At 38.1% G+C, this 13,902-nt stretch overlaps 1 protein-coding gene across 2 annotated transcripts in view; it reads right to left on the bottom strand.

The window, feature by feature from the left end:
• Abcg2 (ATP-binding cassette, sub-family G (WHITE), member 2 (Junior blood group)) overlaps positions 1–13,902 on the bottom strand; it is a 106,565-nt gene that overhangs the window by 23,530 nt on the left and 69,133 nt on the right. For both annotated transcript variants that reach the window (XM_013029823.1, XM_013029824.1), the window contains exons 2-5: positions 12,501–12,714; positions 4,267–4,326; positions 2,129–2,243; positions 1,141–1,293 (exon numbers count right to left, since the gene is read on the bottom strand). In XM_013029823.1, the coding sequence (XP_012885277.1) occupies positions 1,141–1,293; positions 2,129–2,243; positions 4,267–4,326; positions 12,501–12,703 (531 nt within the window). In that variant the 5' untranslated portion in view covers positions 12,704–12,714. The remainder of the gene's footprint in view (positions 1–1,140; positions 1,294–2,128; positions 2,244–4,266; positions 4,327–12,500; positions 12,715–13,902) is intronic.

Raw genomic sequence — 13,902 nt, forward strand, 5'->3', positions numbered from 1 at the left:
AGAAAAAACAAATTGTTTAAATAGGGATACAGGTGGACCCACTGTAACAATCAGATGTACACGCTGTTATGTCAAAAAACGAACTTCACAATTTTGGTGCAGGGCGGGGGTGGGGGATGAGATGGGAAGGGATGGGAAGGGGAAACAAAGGAGGAGGCAACAATGCTTGATAAGAAATGTACTCGTTACCTTGCTCATGTAATTGTAACCCCTCTGTACAGTATTTTCACAATTAAAAAAAAAAAGGGCATAGCTCAGTGGTAGAGAACTTAACTAGCAGCCATGAGGTGTTCTGAGTACAATCACAACACAAAAGCAAAATGAGAAACAATAACAACAACAACAAAAAACCAGATAGCAAAACAGAGAGTAAAACAAAGTACCTTACTAAAAAGACAAAATAATTAAACATACATGGTTAAGATAAAGAAGTTCCAATCACATAAAAATCAAAGCTAAGGTAACCCCGCTGTATATCACCTTTATAAGAACAATAAAAAATGTAATGATTAAAAAAATAAAAACTAAAAGATAAATAGTGGTATCCCTGAGTTATTCTAACAAAATATACTTCACATAGAGGACTGTCAGGGGAAACGGCAGCCAGGAAAACTCTGTTATTCTATAACTCTAAGTAGACAAATCAGGAGTTAAACCACAGCTAACACATGGTTTGTTTTTGCCCAAAGCTCCAAATAGTTACTCAAAATTTCCAGTCATCTCAGTTTCTACTTCTGCTTTTGCATAACACATGAATGGAGGAGCTATGTTGTCTACTCTGTTACTCTTGGCCATACCCTAGCTCTAAAACCTAACAGAACCTGGCATGTAAGAGTATGGTAAGAAATATTGACAGAGGAAAGAGAAGAAGGGAAGGAAGAAGGGAAAAACACCAACAGAGGGACTGGAAAAAGCAACTTGAGCACTGCATAGCGTAGAAACAATCCTAACATGACTGAATGTAGTTTTGGAAACCAAATTACAGCAAAGAAAACTTTCACACCGAGAGTCCTTTGAAAGCAGGAGTCCTTGTAGAAAGCAGGCACTCAGTTCACACACCTTCTAGGAAACATCTGATGAAGATCATGTTACTCACAGAGAAACAGTCCTGGCTATGATACAAAAACACTTTTCCATTACCTTGGAATCTGCCACTTTATCCAGACCTAACTCTCTAATGACCATGCTGATGCGTTCATTTTTTTCATGGTTTGTCATGGTTGTTGGAAGTCGAAGGGCTGCAGAGAATTGCAGATTCTCTCTCACTGTCAGGGTGCCCATCACCACATCGTCCTTTAGGCAAGAAGGTATGTTAATGAGACATACTGGATTTTTCAGTTCAGTATATGTAAATATATGTGTGCAAAATACACACAAGCATGTGCAACTTAACCCATAAAAACAACATACCCAAGGTATAATTCTGTAATTCAACAATAGCAGTAACTCCATATACAGACTCTCTGGAATATTTTTACCCCCAAATGCAGCCTCAAACAGAGTTCAGACAATTATGATGATTTTTACAAGGCATTTGCAAGACTGCTTTCTACAAGTATTTGCCACAGACCTCTTCTAGGATGAGGAGAAGGGGAAGAAGGGCAAAAAAGGATAATGGGGCATACATTAAAAATGACTTACCACCCAGCACCACTGGCTCACACCTTTATCCTAGCTACTCAGGAGGCTGAGATCTGAGGATCATGGTTTAAAGCTAGTCTGGGCAAAAAAGTCCATGAGATTCTTATCTCCAATTAAGCAACCCCCTAAAAAAAAGCTGGAAGTAGAGATGTGGCTCAAGTGGTAGAGTATTAGCATTGAACACTACAGCACAGTGCCCAAGCCCTGAGTTCAAGCCCAGGGCCTTCACCAAAAACAAAAACAAAGAAAAACAGCAAAAATAGCCAGCTAGAGCTGGTGCCTCTAGTCCACAGAGTCATATTCTAGGTCCTCTCTGCCTGTCCATTAATTCCAGCCTCATCTATGGAGATTAGGAAACGCTGGTATAGAGAAACCTGGATCAATGAGCTGGTTACACAATCAACTAGAAGCACACTAAACTATAAGCCAAGGCATGTGCCAACAAAGCAATAGAGGAAACCTAAAATCCATATCTGCTCATACTTACCTGTACCACATAACCTGAATTACATTTGAAATTGGCAGGTCGAGGTGCTCCATTTATCAGAACTTCTCCAGACAATCCATGTGGGTCTTTCCTTGCAGCTAATATATCTAGCAACCTAGAAGAAAATATATATGTTGTGTGGCTCTTTTGCTTACCATATCCCTAGGTCATATCCTTCAACTACTCTGAAGCTAAATTCTGCTAATATTAAAAAATTAACTAGCCAAGAAATCTATGGCTTAACTAAAATGACACAAGTGTGTGTGTGCATGTATGTTTGTGTAACTTTAATATGTATAAAGTTTGGTGTATATATCATACATATGTACATATACCTATGTATGTGTATATATATATGTGTGTGTATATATATATACACATAATATATATATACATAATATATATGTGTATATATGTGTATATTATGTGTCTATATATATAGATACATAATACAAATTCTCAGCTTCCTTTTCATTATATGCTACAAGAAAGCCCCCAAATATGAAAACAAGGACACAGGCTGATGTATCATAGGCCTCCCAAGCAATTCTTCCTGCTGTCAGATCCTCCCAGCTGTCAATCCTGATAAGGTGCTATTTTTTTTTGTTGTTTCATTTTGTGCTGGTCCTGGGGCTTGAACTCCGGACGTGGGAACTATCCCTGAACTTTTTTTTACTCAAGTCTAGCACTCTACAACTTGATCTACAGCTCCACTTTCAACCTTTCTTTTTTTTTAAAGTAAGATTTTTATTGTGAAAATACTGTACAGAGGGGTTACAGTTACATGAGCAAGGGAATTAAGGTGTACATTTCTTATCAAGCATTGTTGCCTCCTCCTTTGTTTTTCCCCTAACATCCCTTCCCTCCCACCTCCACAACTACACTCCCCCGCCAAATTGTAAAGTTCGTTTTTCAACATAGTGTCTTGTACATCTCATTGTTACAATGGGTCAACCTGTATTCTATTTAAACATCTTGTTTTTTCCTTTCCCCTCCCCAAATTATACTGACTTCAAATACAGTGAAAACAGGGATTATACCGTGGGGGGAGGAACATACAAAACAACAAAAAAATCACATGGTACCTTATTGTTGGTAGGAGTGTAAACTTGTTCAATTACTTTGGAAAGCAGTATGGAGGTTCCTCAAAAGACTCCACATAGAGCTCACCTATAACCCAGCAATCCCACTTTTGGGTATTTACCCAAATGATCACAAACAAGACCATACTAAGGTTACCAGCACAACTACATTTATTAAAGCATTATTTACCATAGCTAAGATATGGAAGCAACCCAGATGGCCCTCAGTAGATGAATGGATCAAGAAAATGTGATATATACATATATATATATCACACTATATATATATATATATATATATATATATAGTGTGTGTGTGTGTGTGTGTGTGTGTGTGTAATTCTATGCCTCCATCAGAAAAAATGACATTGTCCCATTTGTTAGGAAACGGAAAGACTTGGAAAAAATTATATTAAGTGAAGAAAGTCAGGCCCAAAGAGACATAGGTCCCATGTTTTCCCTTATTTGCAATAACTAGTATATGTCTGGGACAAGTTGAAAAGGTCAAAAGCTATGTACATAGGACCATATAAAATGAAGTTAAGTGAAATGAACCCCAAGATAGGGACACAAGTGGTTTTTTCTTTCTTGCTATTGTTTCCAACCTTTCTTTTTGGTAGTTAAGTGGAGATAAGAGTCTCAAGAACTTTTTATCCAGGCTGGTTTCAAGCCATAATCCTCAGCAATCAGCCTCCTGAGTAGCTAGGATTATAGGCAATGTGCTTTCTCATTTAAACTCATGCCTTGAATTAAATCTTGAACTATGCTCCATTCCGTTGATTTTAAATATCAATCTTTTTGTCCTCCCCATTAGCTCATAATATAGGCCAACATTAAATTCCAACTCCTTTAGCATGTGCCATTCGTGAAGCTGACCTAATATGACTTCCTGGTGCTTGGGAAACAACCACAAGGCAGCCCAACTGCACAGCCTCCCCAGTTCCCAGGCCCATACCCCACAACCATAGCAAATGCTCAGGCAATCCCATTCATGATAAAGCAGTCTTTAAAAGTAGATTGCAAGTGAGCAAAGACGAATAATTCTGTGATACTCACGATGATTTGCCTCCACCTGTGGGTCCCAGAATGGCATTGAGGCCAGGCTTCATGATCCCACTGCAAACATGAAAACAGACTGATCTATTATTCCACCCTACAGAAAGCTTCAAAATTTAGCATCTTCACTGAATGCACCCAAGAATATGGATAAACTTGTAAACAGCAAAATGTACCAAGTCTTGATGAGTAACAAAGAATTGTTGACTGATAAAAGTATAGTATCTCCTAACACCAGTTGAAGTGTTCATCAGCATTTGAATACCATTGATGACCAGTGTGTTCAAACCACTTCACTTGGTACTTCACTTTGACACAATAAATCATTACTTGTAGAACATAGCAGAAATAATGTTCATAAAATCACACCAAAATTCAAGACATCTTAAGTTAGAAACCCTAAGGCTTGCATGAAGCACTCTAGAGGATGAAAGAGCTGCATTGTTTGGCATTCCAGAAAATTGTCTTACCAGTTAGAAAGGCAAAATATGCAGCCCCAGAAAAGATTATTCCTTCTTTTTCTTTTTTCTTTTTTGGTTGGTTGTGTGTAGAGCCAAGCTGTGAGACCAGGAAAGGGTTAAGAGGTTGGAATGCCACCTTAATAGCACTCAGAAAGCTGAGAACTGGACCCCAGAAAGCCAAACAGTCAAAGCAAAACAGAAGGATAAATTACTACCCTAAGTCTAAGTTAGAGCTGTTTTGGACACTATAAGCTTAAGACCTTGGAAATAAGATGAATGTCTGTGCCAAGGTTAAAATGTTTATTGTTCCCCTCTACTCCCTAATGAGGGAGTCAATTATCACCATGTATACAAACTATACCTTATGTTAATGTTTTTTTCTCATTATGATGTACATTTTTTAATGTGAAAATACTGTACATGGGCAAGATGAGTACATTTCTTATCAAGCATCATAGCCTCCTCCTTTATTTCCCTTTCCCATCCTTTCCAATTCCCCCCTCTCCATCCAATCCTCCCCTCCTCTTCCCCCCACCCTGCACCATCTGTTATGCTCCTCCTCTTTTGTCTAATGTAAGAATACACCAATGATTGGGTAAGTAACTCTAACTGTAGCTTGTGATGCATTTATTTATTAATAGCTCCCTAGTGTCTAAGGATTTCTTGACAGAAAACCTTTCCAGATTTTAAAAAGATCTACTCATATAAAGACCAAGCAATTTGGAATGTTTAACCCAAAACTGGAAATGATTGTGTCAAGAAAGGTACTTGACTCTGGCTGGCATTGACACTAAATTCCAACATTACAGAACACAATATTGATGTACCATAAATGCAAGAATTCCCATCTGGAGCAGTGTCTAATCACAACTCCATTCACTGAGCACAATGATTAAGCACCAACTATGTGCACACAAGACACTCTTACAGAACATGAGATAAGGCAGAGAATAAAGAAAGCAGTTAAGAAATGGAAAAAAAAATCAAAGTCCTGGCCTTTGTGAAGTTCTCACTCTGCTTCTGGGATCAGCATACTGCAGCTGGTCACCAGTTCTCTATTTGAATGGTGTGATTGGAAAAGAGTCATGCTCATTGGTTTATGTAGTGTCTGAAGATGTCTTTATGGTACAAGGACAAAGTGTAATTGTAATGTAATATATGAACCAATAAGCTGAAAATATTTATGATCAGATTCTTTATAAGAGTCAACAGTCCACATTACCTTCTCTCCCCACCATCTGCTCTTCTGCCATCCCTCACAAGCTCTTCTCAACTTTTGTTTATTGCTTTAAAATACTTGCATGTATCTCATTGCTATTATAATGTGAAATATTGCCAAGAACATTCCATAATGAGACCACTTCCTGCTGCTTCCTTCTGAGGACAAGCACCTCACTGAACATGAATTAATGAAATCAAACCATGTCACTTCTATTACATTTGAGTGGATAATAAACCTTCAGTCTTGTTTTGTTTATGTGTACAGAAGCTTGTTCTTGGAGCATGGCCTACCTCCCTACACACATCATTGTACAAGGTCCTCAATTTTCAGTCTCTATTTGCCAAGCCCTCCACTTGAGCTGTGGCTTTGAATCTTTCTATCATGCAGAGCAATGTAGTAAAAGTGCTCTTGTTTTCTGAATTTCCCTTTAAACAACAAGACTTGTGAACAAGTGACCTATGTGTACTGCTAGTGTCATAGCCAAAGCCAGGCACTGAAATTCATCATATATATAAAGATCTACGTCGTTCTACATAAAAGACATTTTTTTTAATTTTAAAAAGCCAAGAATTAGGAAATAAGCCATTGATGTGTCCACTTTTTCTTTCTTTTTTATTGTTAAAATGCTGTACAGAGGGGTTACAGTTACTTGAGTAAGGTAATGAGTACATTTCCTATTGAGCATTGTTGCCTCCTCCTTTGTTTCCCCCTATCATCCCTTCCCTCCCACCTCCACAGCTATACTCCCTCTACCCCCTCGCCTAAATTGTAAAGTTCATTTTTCGACAGCGTCTTGTATATCTCGTTGCTGCCAATTGGTCAACCTGTATCTTGTACATCTCATTGTTACAACTGGTCAACCTGTATCCCTATTTAAACAATTTGTTTTTCCCTTTCCACTCCTCAAATTATACCAACATCAAGTGTGTTTTTTTCTTGCTTGCTATTGTTTCTAATGTACTTTATAATGTACCACGTGATTTTTTTGTTGCTTTGTATGTCCCTCCCCCATGGTATAACCCCTGTTGTCACTGTACTTGATGTTGTATCCTTATTTATGCATTTTGTTTTTTTCCTTCCCCTCCCTGAATTAGAGAAGTATATATACAAGATGCAAGGTATCTTTTGAAAACAGGGGTTATACAGTGGGGGAGGAACATACAAAACAAAAAAAATCACATGGTACATTATAAATACATTAGCCACAATAGCAAGCAAGAAAAAAGATATTTGTGTCCCTATCTTGGGGTTCATTTCACTTAACATCATCTTATATGGTCATATGTACATAGCTTTTGGCCTTTTCTGCTTGTCCTACACATGTACTAGTTATTGCAAATAAGGGAAACCATGGGAACGATGTGTCCATTATTTATGTCTTTATGTGTCACTTAGAAATAAAATCAGAGGTTGAAGATGTGGCTCAGGTGGTAGTGCACTAGCCAATAAGTAAAAGCATCAGATTAAGAGTCCAAGTCCTAGTCTTGAAAATAAAAAGTGAGGTAATTAAAAAAATAACTTATTCAAAATTTATACATGGTGAATGGGAAAAAACTGAGTTATGTTCTTATTTGTTATTTTTGGTTCCAATAATGTGTCAATCATATTTATTAGGCTGATCCCCCTCCTTTCCTTTTCCAGTAGGGAGGTTATGGGAGTTCTGGGGAGAGACAAAGCCACTGCATGACCCAAGAATACAGACCACAATTCAAGGATGGAGGATGAGAGGAGCCTCCATACTAGACACATGCTTACATTAAGAAAGAAGAAAACTTGAGCAAAGTAGTAAGTACATTAAGACTAATGACATCCAGGTCTTTCCCAAACATGGAAATGTGGAAGAATCCAAAGTGTTGGATTTGAATTCATGCATTAATGAGATGTCAAGAGTTTAAATCTATATAGAGGCAGCTAAAGAAAGTTAGATGGAAAATATATTTCCTAGTTCTTTCCATTGAGAAGCCTCAAAGTAATGGAATTCTAACAGTAAGAGCATTCTCCTTCCTTCCTTCCTTCCTTCCTTCCTTCCTTCCTTCCTTCCTTTCCTCCTCCTCCTCTCTCACTATCCTCCCTCTTCCTCCTCTTTTCCTCCTTTTTCTTCTGCTGTACTGGTACTGGGACTTGAACTCAGGCCTCACATGCTTGTTTAGCTTTTTTGCTTAAGCCTGGTGCTCTACCACTCAAGTCACACCTCCACTTTTGACTTTTTTCTGGTTACTTGTAGATAAGAGTCTAATGTACTTTTCCACCTGGGCTGGCTTCAAACATATCCTCAGATCTCAGCATCCTGAATAACTAAGATTTTAGAGGTGAGTCCTCAGCACCTGGTTTAGCAATGATCATTCTCAACACCCAGACCTTGGTTTCTAAATACATACTCCAAAAAATAAACAGCACTTGATTCTAGATCCGAAGCAGGTTAAATATAATGTCTGGAACTTCTTCCTAAGCAAAGGAAATACTGAAGGATGAGGGTAAATCAAATGAATGAGGGACTCACCTTGAAAATCCTTTCACTCTTCATCAGGAAAATACAAGTATAGAGATAAATAATAGTAATATATTACTTCTGAATGCAATTGAATGAAATATAAATACACAAATCTATACAGCAAATCAAATAGATGATAAATGAAACTTCTCACTGAGAAATGCAAATTAAGAATGATAAAAACAGAAAATCATCCTTGGCAACTGTCCTAGTGATAGAAGATTCAGATAGATAAAAGTCAAAATTCTTTTCAATATTTTATGACTTTTATCTATCTGAATCTTCTATCACTAGGAAAGTTGCCAAGGATGATTTTCTGTTTTTATCATTCTTAATTCTCTTCAACATTTTATTAATATAGGTGTTGATCTAAATGGTGATATGCTATCAAACCCAAGGAAGATAATGACAGCACCCCTTCCCACACCATAGGAACTCTAATTTAGATCCCAAAGATCAGAGAAAAACTGAAATTGGTGTAGTCAAAAAAGGATCATGAGGAAATGGTGCTGTGGCTCAAAGTGGCAGAGCACTAGCCTTGTGCATAAAAAGCTCAGGGATAGCACTCAGGCTCTGAGTTCAAGCCCTAGAACTGGCACACAAAAGAAGACTTTAGATTATAGGTAACACCTAACAATTCCTAGTTCTTTTGCAGGAACTGGTTGCTCACACCTATAATCCTAGCTAATCAGGAGGCTAAGATCTGAAGAACATGGTTCAAAGTTAACCTGGGCAGGAAAGTCTGTGAGACTCTTATATCCACTAAACTACAAAAGTCAGAAGTGGGGGCTGTGGCTCAAGTGGTAGAGCTTTGACCAAAAGATGTTCAGGGACAATTACCAGGCCCTAAGTTCAAGACGAGGACTAACATAGAAAAAACAAAGGATGATGTTCCTATGTATACTCACAAAGAAATGTGAGTAAGCATGAATACCAACCCTTGGTGTCTTTCCAATTATAAAAAAAAACAGAATTGCAAGATTAGTCTAGTTTTTATGAGTCTAGGAAAGCCTTCTTCTTTGCTAAGATGCCATCATTCAACCATAAATACTGTGAAGCTCTGAGCACAGGAGACATTTGGTGTATCTCATCACTATTCTCTCAACTTGAAAGTAGCAAGAAAAGCTTCTCAGTGCTACAGCACTTGCCTAGTATGACCAAGGCCTTGAAGGCAATCTCAGTACCACATTCAAAAAAATGTGTCCTAGCCGGGCTCCGGTGGCTCACGCCTGTAATCCTAGCTACTCAGGAGGCTGAGATCTGAGGATCACGGTTCAAAGCAAGCCTGGGCAGGAAAGTCCGTGAAACTCTTATCTCCAATAAACCACCAGAAAACTGGAAGTGGCGCTGTAGCTCAAGTGGTAGAGTGCTCGCCTTGAGCTGAAGAACTGAGGGACAGCGCCCAAGTCCCACGACCGACCAAAAAATAATAAAAAAAAAAGTGTCCTCTATGTTCATCTCATCATCTAAAATAATATTTATCAACTTCACGAACTTGTTGCTGTTTTATCTTTTTGCCTTGTTTCTTTACTTACCTATCTTTGGGATGTAACTGAGGGCACAGAAATGGAGGGACAAAGGGTGAACAAATACAGCACCAGTACTCACCAGACACTATGTTGAAAATGAACTATACAACTTGTGGGTTGGGGATAGAAAGGAAAAACTGGGAGAGTGCTAGGGAAAGGGTGACATTGTCCAAATAATATACTATTTACCTGATTTATGTAACTACACTCAAATCTTTGTATATCGCCTTTACAATAACAATAAGAAGCTGAAAAAATGTGTCCTCACACAATATGCATTTTTACATCTAATCAACTGGCCCACATTCAAATTATGTTACTTTCCACCTCTTTCAGCTGAGATTACCATTGTTTTATTGATTACTATGAGTTACAAAAGGTTTGTCTGTGCTTCATTAAGTTACCCTGCTTAAGCAGACAGCAAAAGATAAAAAGCTTTGCCAGGTGCTGATGGCTTGCACCTGCAATTCAAGCTACTCAGGAGCTACTCAGGATTGATCTGAGGTTCAAAAACCAGTCCAGGTAGGAAAGTCCTGAGACTCTATCTCCAATTGAATATCAGAAGGCCAGAAGTGGAGCTGTGGTTTGAGTAATAGAATGGTAAGTAACCTTGAGCAAAAAGCTGAGGGAGGACAGTGCCCAGGCCCTGAGTTCAAGCCTGAGGACAGTGTGGACACACACACACACACACACACACACACACACACACACACACACACACAAGCTTTGCATCCACCATCCTAATTCTTATTCTTCAATAAAGAGTCCTTAAGGGGCTGGGAAGATGGCTCAGTGGTAGAGTGCTTGCCTTGCATGCCTGAGGCCCTGTGTTCGATTTCTCAGCACCACATAAGCAAAAAAAAAAAGAGAGAGAGAGAGCCAGAAGTGGCGCTATGGCTCAAGTGGTAGAGTGCTGGCCTTGAGCTGAAGAGCTGAGGGATAGCGCCCAGGCCCAGAGTTCAGGCCCCACGACCGGACCCAAAAAAATAAATAAAAAATAAAGAGTCCTTAACTAGCAAAATCGAGACAAAAGTAACAGGCATATGATAGTAGGTGTTACTGTGTAGGCAGAGTTCTAATCCTGCACAGGACTCTGGCCCATGTCAGTCTCAAGATCTTATCATTTCTCTCCCATCGACACCCAGTAATGTTCTATCCTGCTTTCACATTGCCTTACTCTGTGAAAAAACGAGGCCATTTCTGACCTGCCAAGTTTCTTTCTAGGAAGAAAAGACAATAGCTCCTTACAAAGCATCAAGGAAACAGGAGGGTGATCTGATTCCATATAGGTCTGCAGCCACACTGAGTCAAGGGACACTTTTATAAACCAATTCCTAAGCTTTATAGTCAAAAGAACTTTCTGGCTTTGCCTAGGAATAATTATTTTCTGTCATTCAACAAATAAAACACTTACATTATGCTGCTTGATGCAAATTTCTTCCTGATACCATAGAGAAGTATAAATTCTTTGGGAATCATAAAAGCATGAACTGTAGTGACATCTCTGAACTACTAGAGTCTACCTGGTATTAGGTAGGTTCTACGTTCATCTCTTTCCTTGCTCTAGGACCCATTCAACATTATGCCCTGAATGGAATTTGTTGCAGAAGGAAAAAAATACAAATCATAATTACCTGATGCTTTTACAGTAGAGTTGACTACATTCAATTGGATTCTAAATCCTTACCATTTTTCTCTTTGGTTGCATAACTTCAGCTAAAGTACAGTTTTCTTGTATGGAAATTTTTTTGTTTTTATAATGGAAGAAAAGTATTAATTGGTTCAGACTACAAACCACCCCATTATACTATCATTTACACAATATACTATCATTTAAACACCCTTGCTGCTAGAATACAAAGAGTCAACAATGTCCAAGTTTCTAAAACACGCATGGATCTGGAGGTATATATGGTCTATATGGTCTCTTCCAGATGGGAAAATGAAACCTCAGGTTACAACTATATCCCTGTAATCAAAAAGCAGTAAATCATCCAGCCAGGCCAAAAGGCAAGACTTACCCAAGAGAAACAAAGTGACACATTAATTGTTCAGGTCTCCCTTCCCCCACAAAGTAGATGCAAGTGGTACAGTTCTTATCAAAAAATAGTTTGGCAGATCCTTTGAAAGTTAAAACATACACATAAAACATACAGAAGTGATCCAATCTAGTTTAAACAAAAGAAAGAAAAGCATGTGTGTATATGTGTATGTATGTATATGTATGTATATATATACATATATAAAGACATTCACAACAGCTTACTAGTAATATGCAAAATCCTTGAAATTCACCATGTCAATAAAGCAGTTAACAAGTTCATGCACGAAATATGATAGTATATTTTACATATGTATGAAAATAGCATAATGAAACTTATCACAGCTGTTATAAAAATGGGAGAGAGTAGAAAAGGATTAAGGAATAATATAGACAAGTAAATACACTCAAGGTACATTATATGTGTGTATATAAATGATATAATATAATTCCTTTAATTAATGTTTTGAAAAAAAGTTTGTGTACCTACTTGATATTTGATAGTATTACTTTCTGAACTGTTTTCCGGCCAAAGAGGAAGCCACTCTTCACTTTCACTTGATAGCTGATGTTATGAAAACTCAACACAGCCCCTTCAGTAACTGTCTTCATGTCATAGGAGGTCATTCCGGTAAGACCATTTGTGTTTCTCTGAGACATGGGTATAGAAACCTGGTCATTACCAGAAGACATCTGGGGAATATCTGTAAAGGGAAAAGCAACAGTAAATTGACAGTTCAGATAAATGATTTTAAATACTAGATAATAATCTATTTAAAACAAATCTGTTTAAAAGTAAACTGTAAGTAGTTGATTCCTTTCCAATGAACAGTCTACTTCATTGTGACAGAACAAGCACAGAAATTATAATGGGAGGGTGGAAACACATCCTTGACTACATACTTCCAGACAGACATCAAAATCCTAAGACGTGGGGCTGGGAAGGTGGCTCAGTGGTAGAGCACTTACCTTGCATGCGTGAGGCCCTGGGTTCGATTCCTCAGCACCACATAAGCAGAAAAAAAAAAGCCGGAAGTGGCACTGTGGCTCAAGTGGTAGAGCACTAGCCTTGAACTGAAGAGCTGAGGGACAGCACCCAGGCCCAGAGTTCAGGCCTCACAACCGGACCCCCCCCCAAAAAAAATCCTAAGATGTAAATGGACTCTAATTATTAATAGTGTGTGAAAATCATTCAAAGCTCATTAAACAAGAAAAGAATATTTGAGGACTAGTCTCATCTGACTTGAAAAGCCTATTATGATACAACTTAACATCATTATGATAACAACTTACATGTTTACATGAGAGATATCATGGCCCCCATATTTGCTTTTCATTTTTTTTTCTTCAGTGTATATGGTATTATCATTGTAATTACCAAGCTTGGGCAGTCTGAAACGTGATTTTCAGTGAATTAATAGCTCCAGACATTGCATCTCTTCAAAAAGGTAAACTGCAAACTAGAGTGAAATGACATAATCATTTCTTTAATGGGCAAACATAAACTTAAACTCCAGGAAGATTTAAAATTAAGTATGAAAATGATGAAGGAAATCGAGCCAATAGTTAAGCAGCTCAAGTCTTTAGAAAAGGAATCCAAGTCTATACATAACATTTAAAATGTGTCATTAACTCCCTTACGACCCAGTCATACCACTTCTAGGCATCTACCCTGAACAACAGGAACAATATACAAGGACACATGCACCTCCATGTTTATTGCAGCACTGTTCACAATAGCTAGGATATGGAAACAACCCAGATGCCCCACCACAGATGAATGGATCCAAAAATTGTGGTATATATACACAATGGAATATTATGCAGCCATTAGAAATGACAAAATAATGGCATTTGCAGGGAAATGGATGGAGCTAGAAGGAATCATGTTG

This window comes from Dipodomys ordii, unplaced genomic scaffold (genome assembly GCF_000151885.1).
Source record: "Dipodomys ordii isolate 6190 unplaced genomic scaffold, Dord_2.0 Scaffold123, whole genome shotgun sequence".
In the NCBI taxonomy this organism is placed as follows: Eukaryota; Metazoa; Chordata; class Mammalia; order Rodentia; family Heteromyidae; genus Dipodomys; species Dipodomys ordii.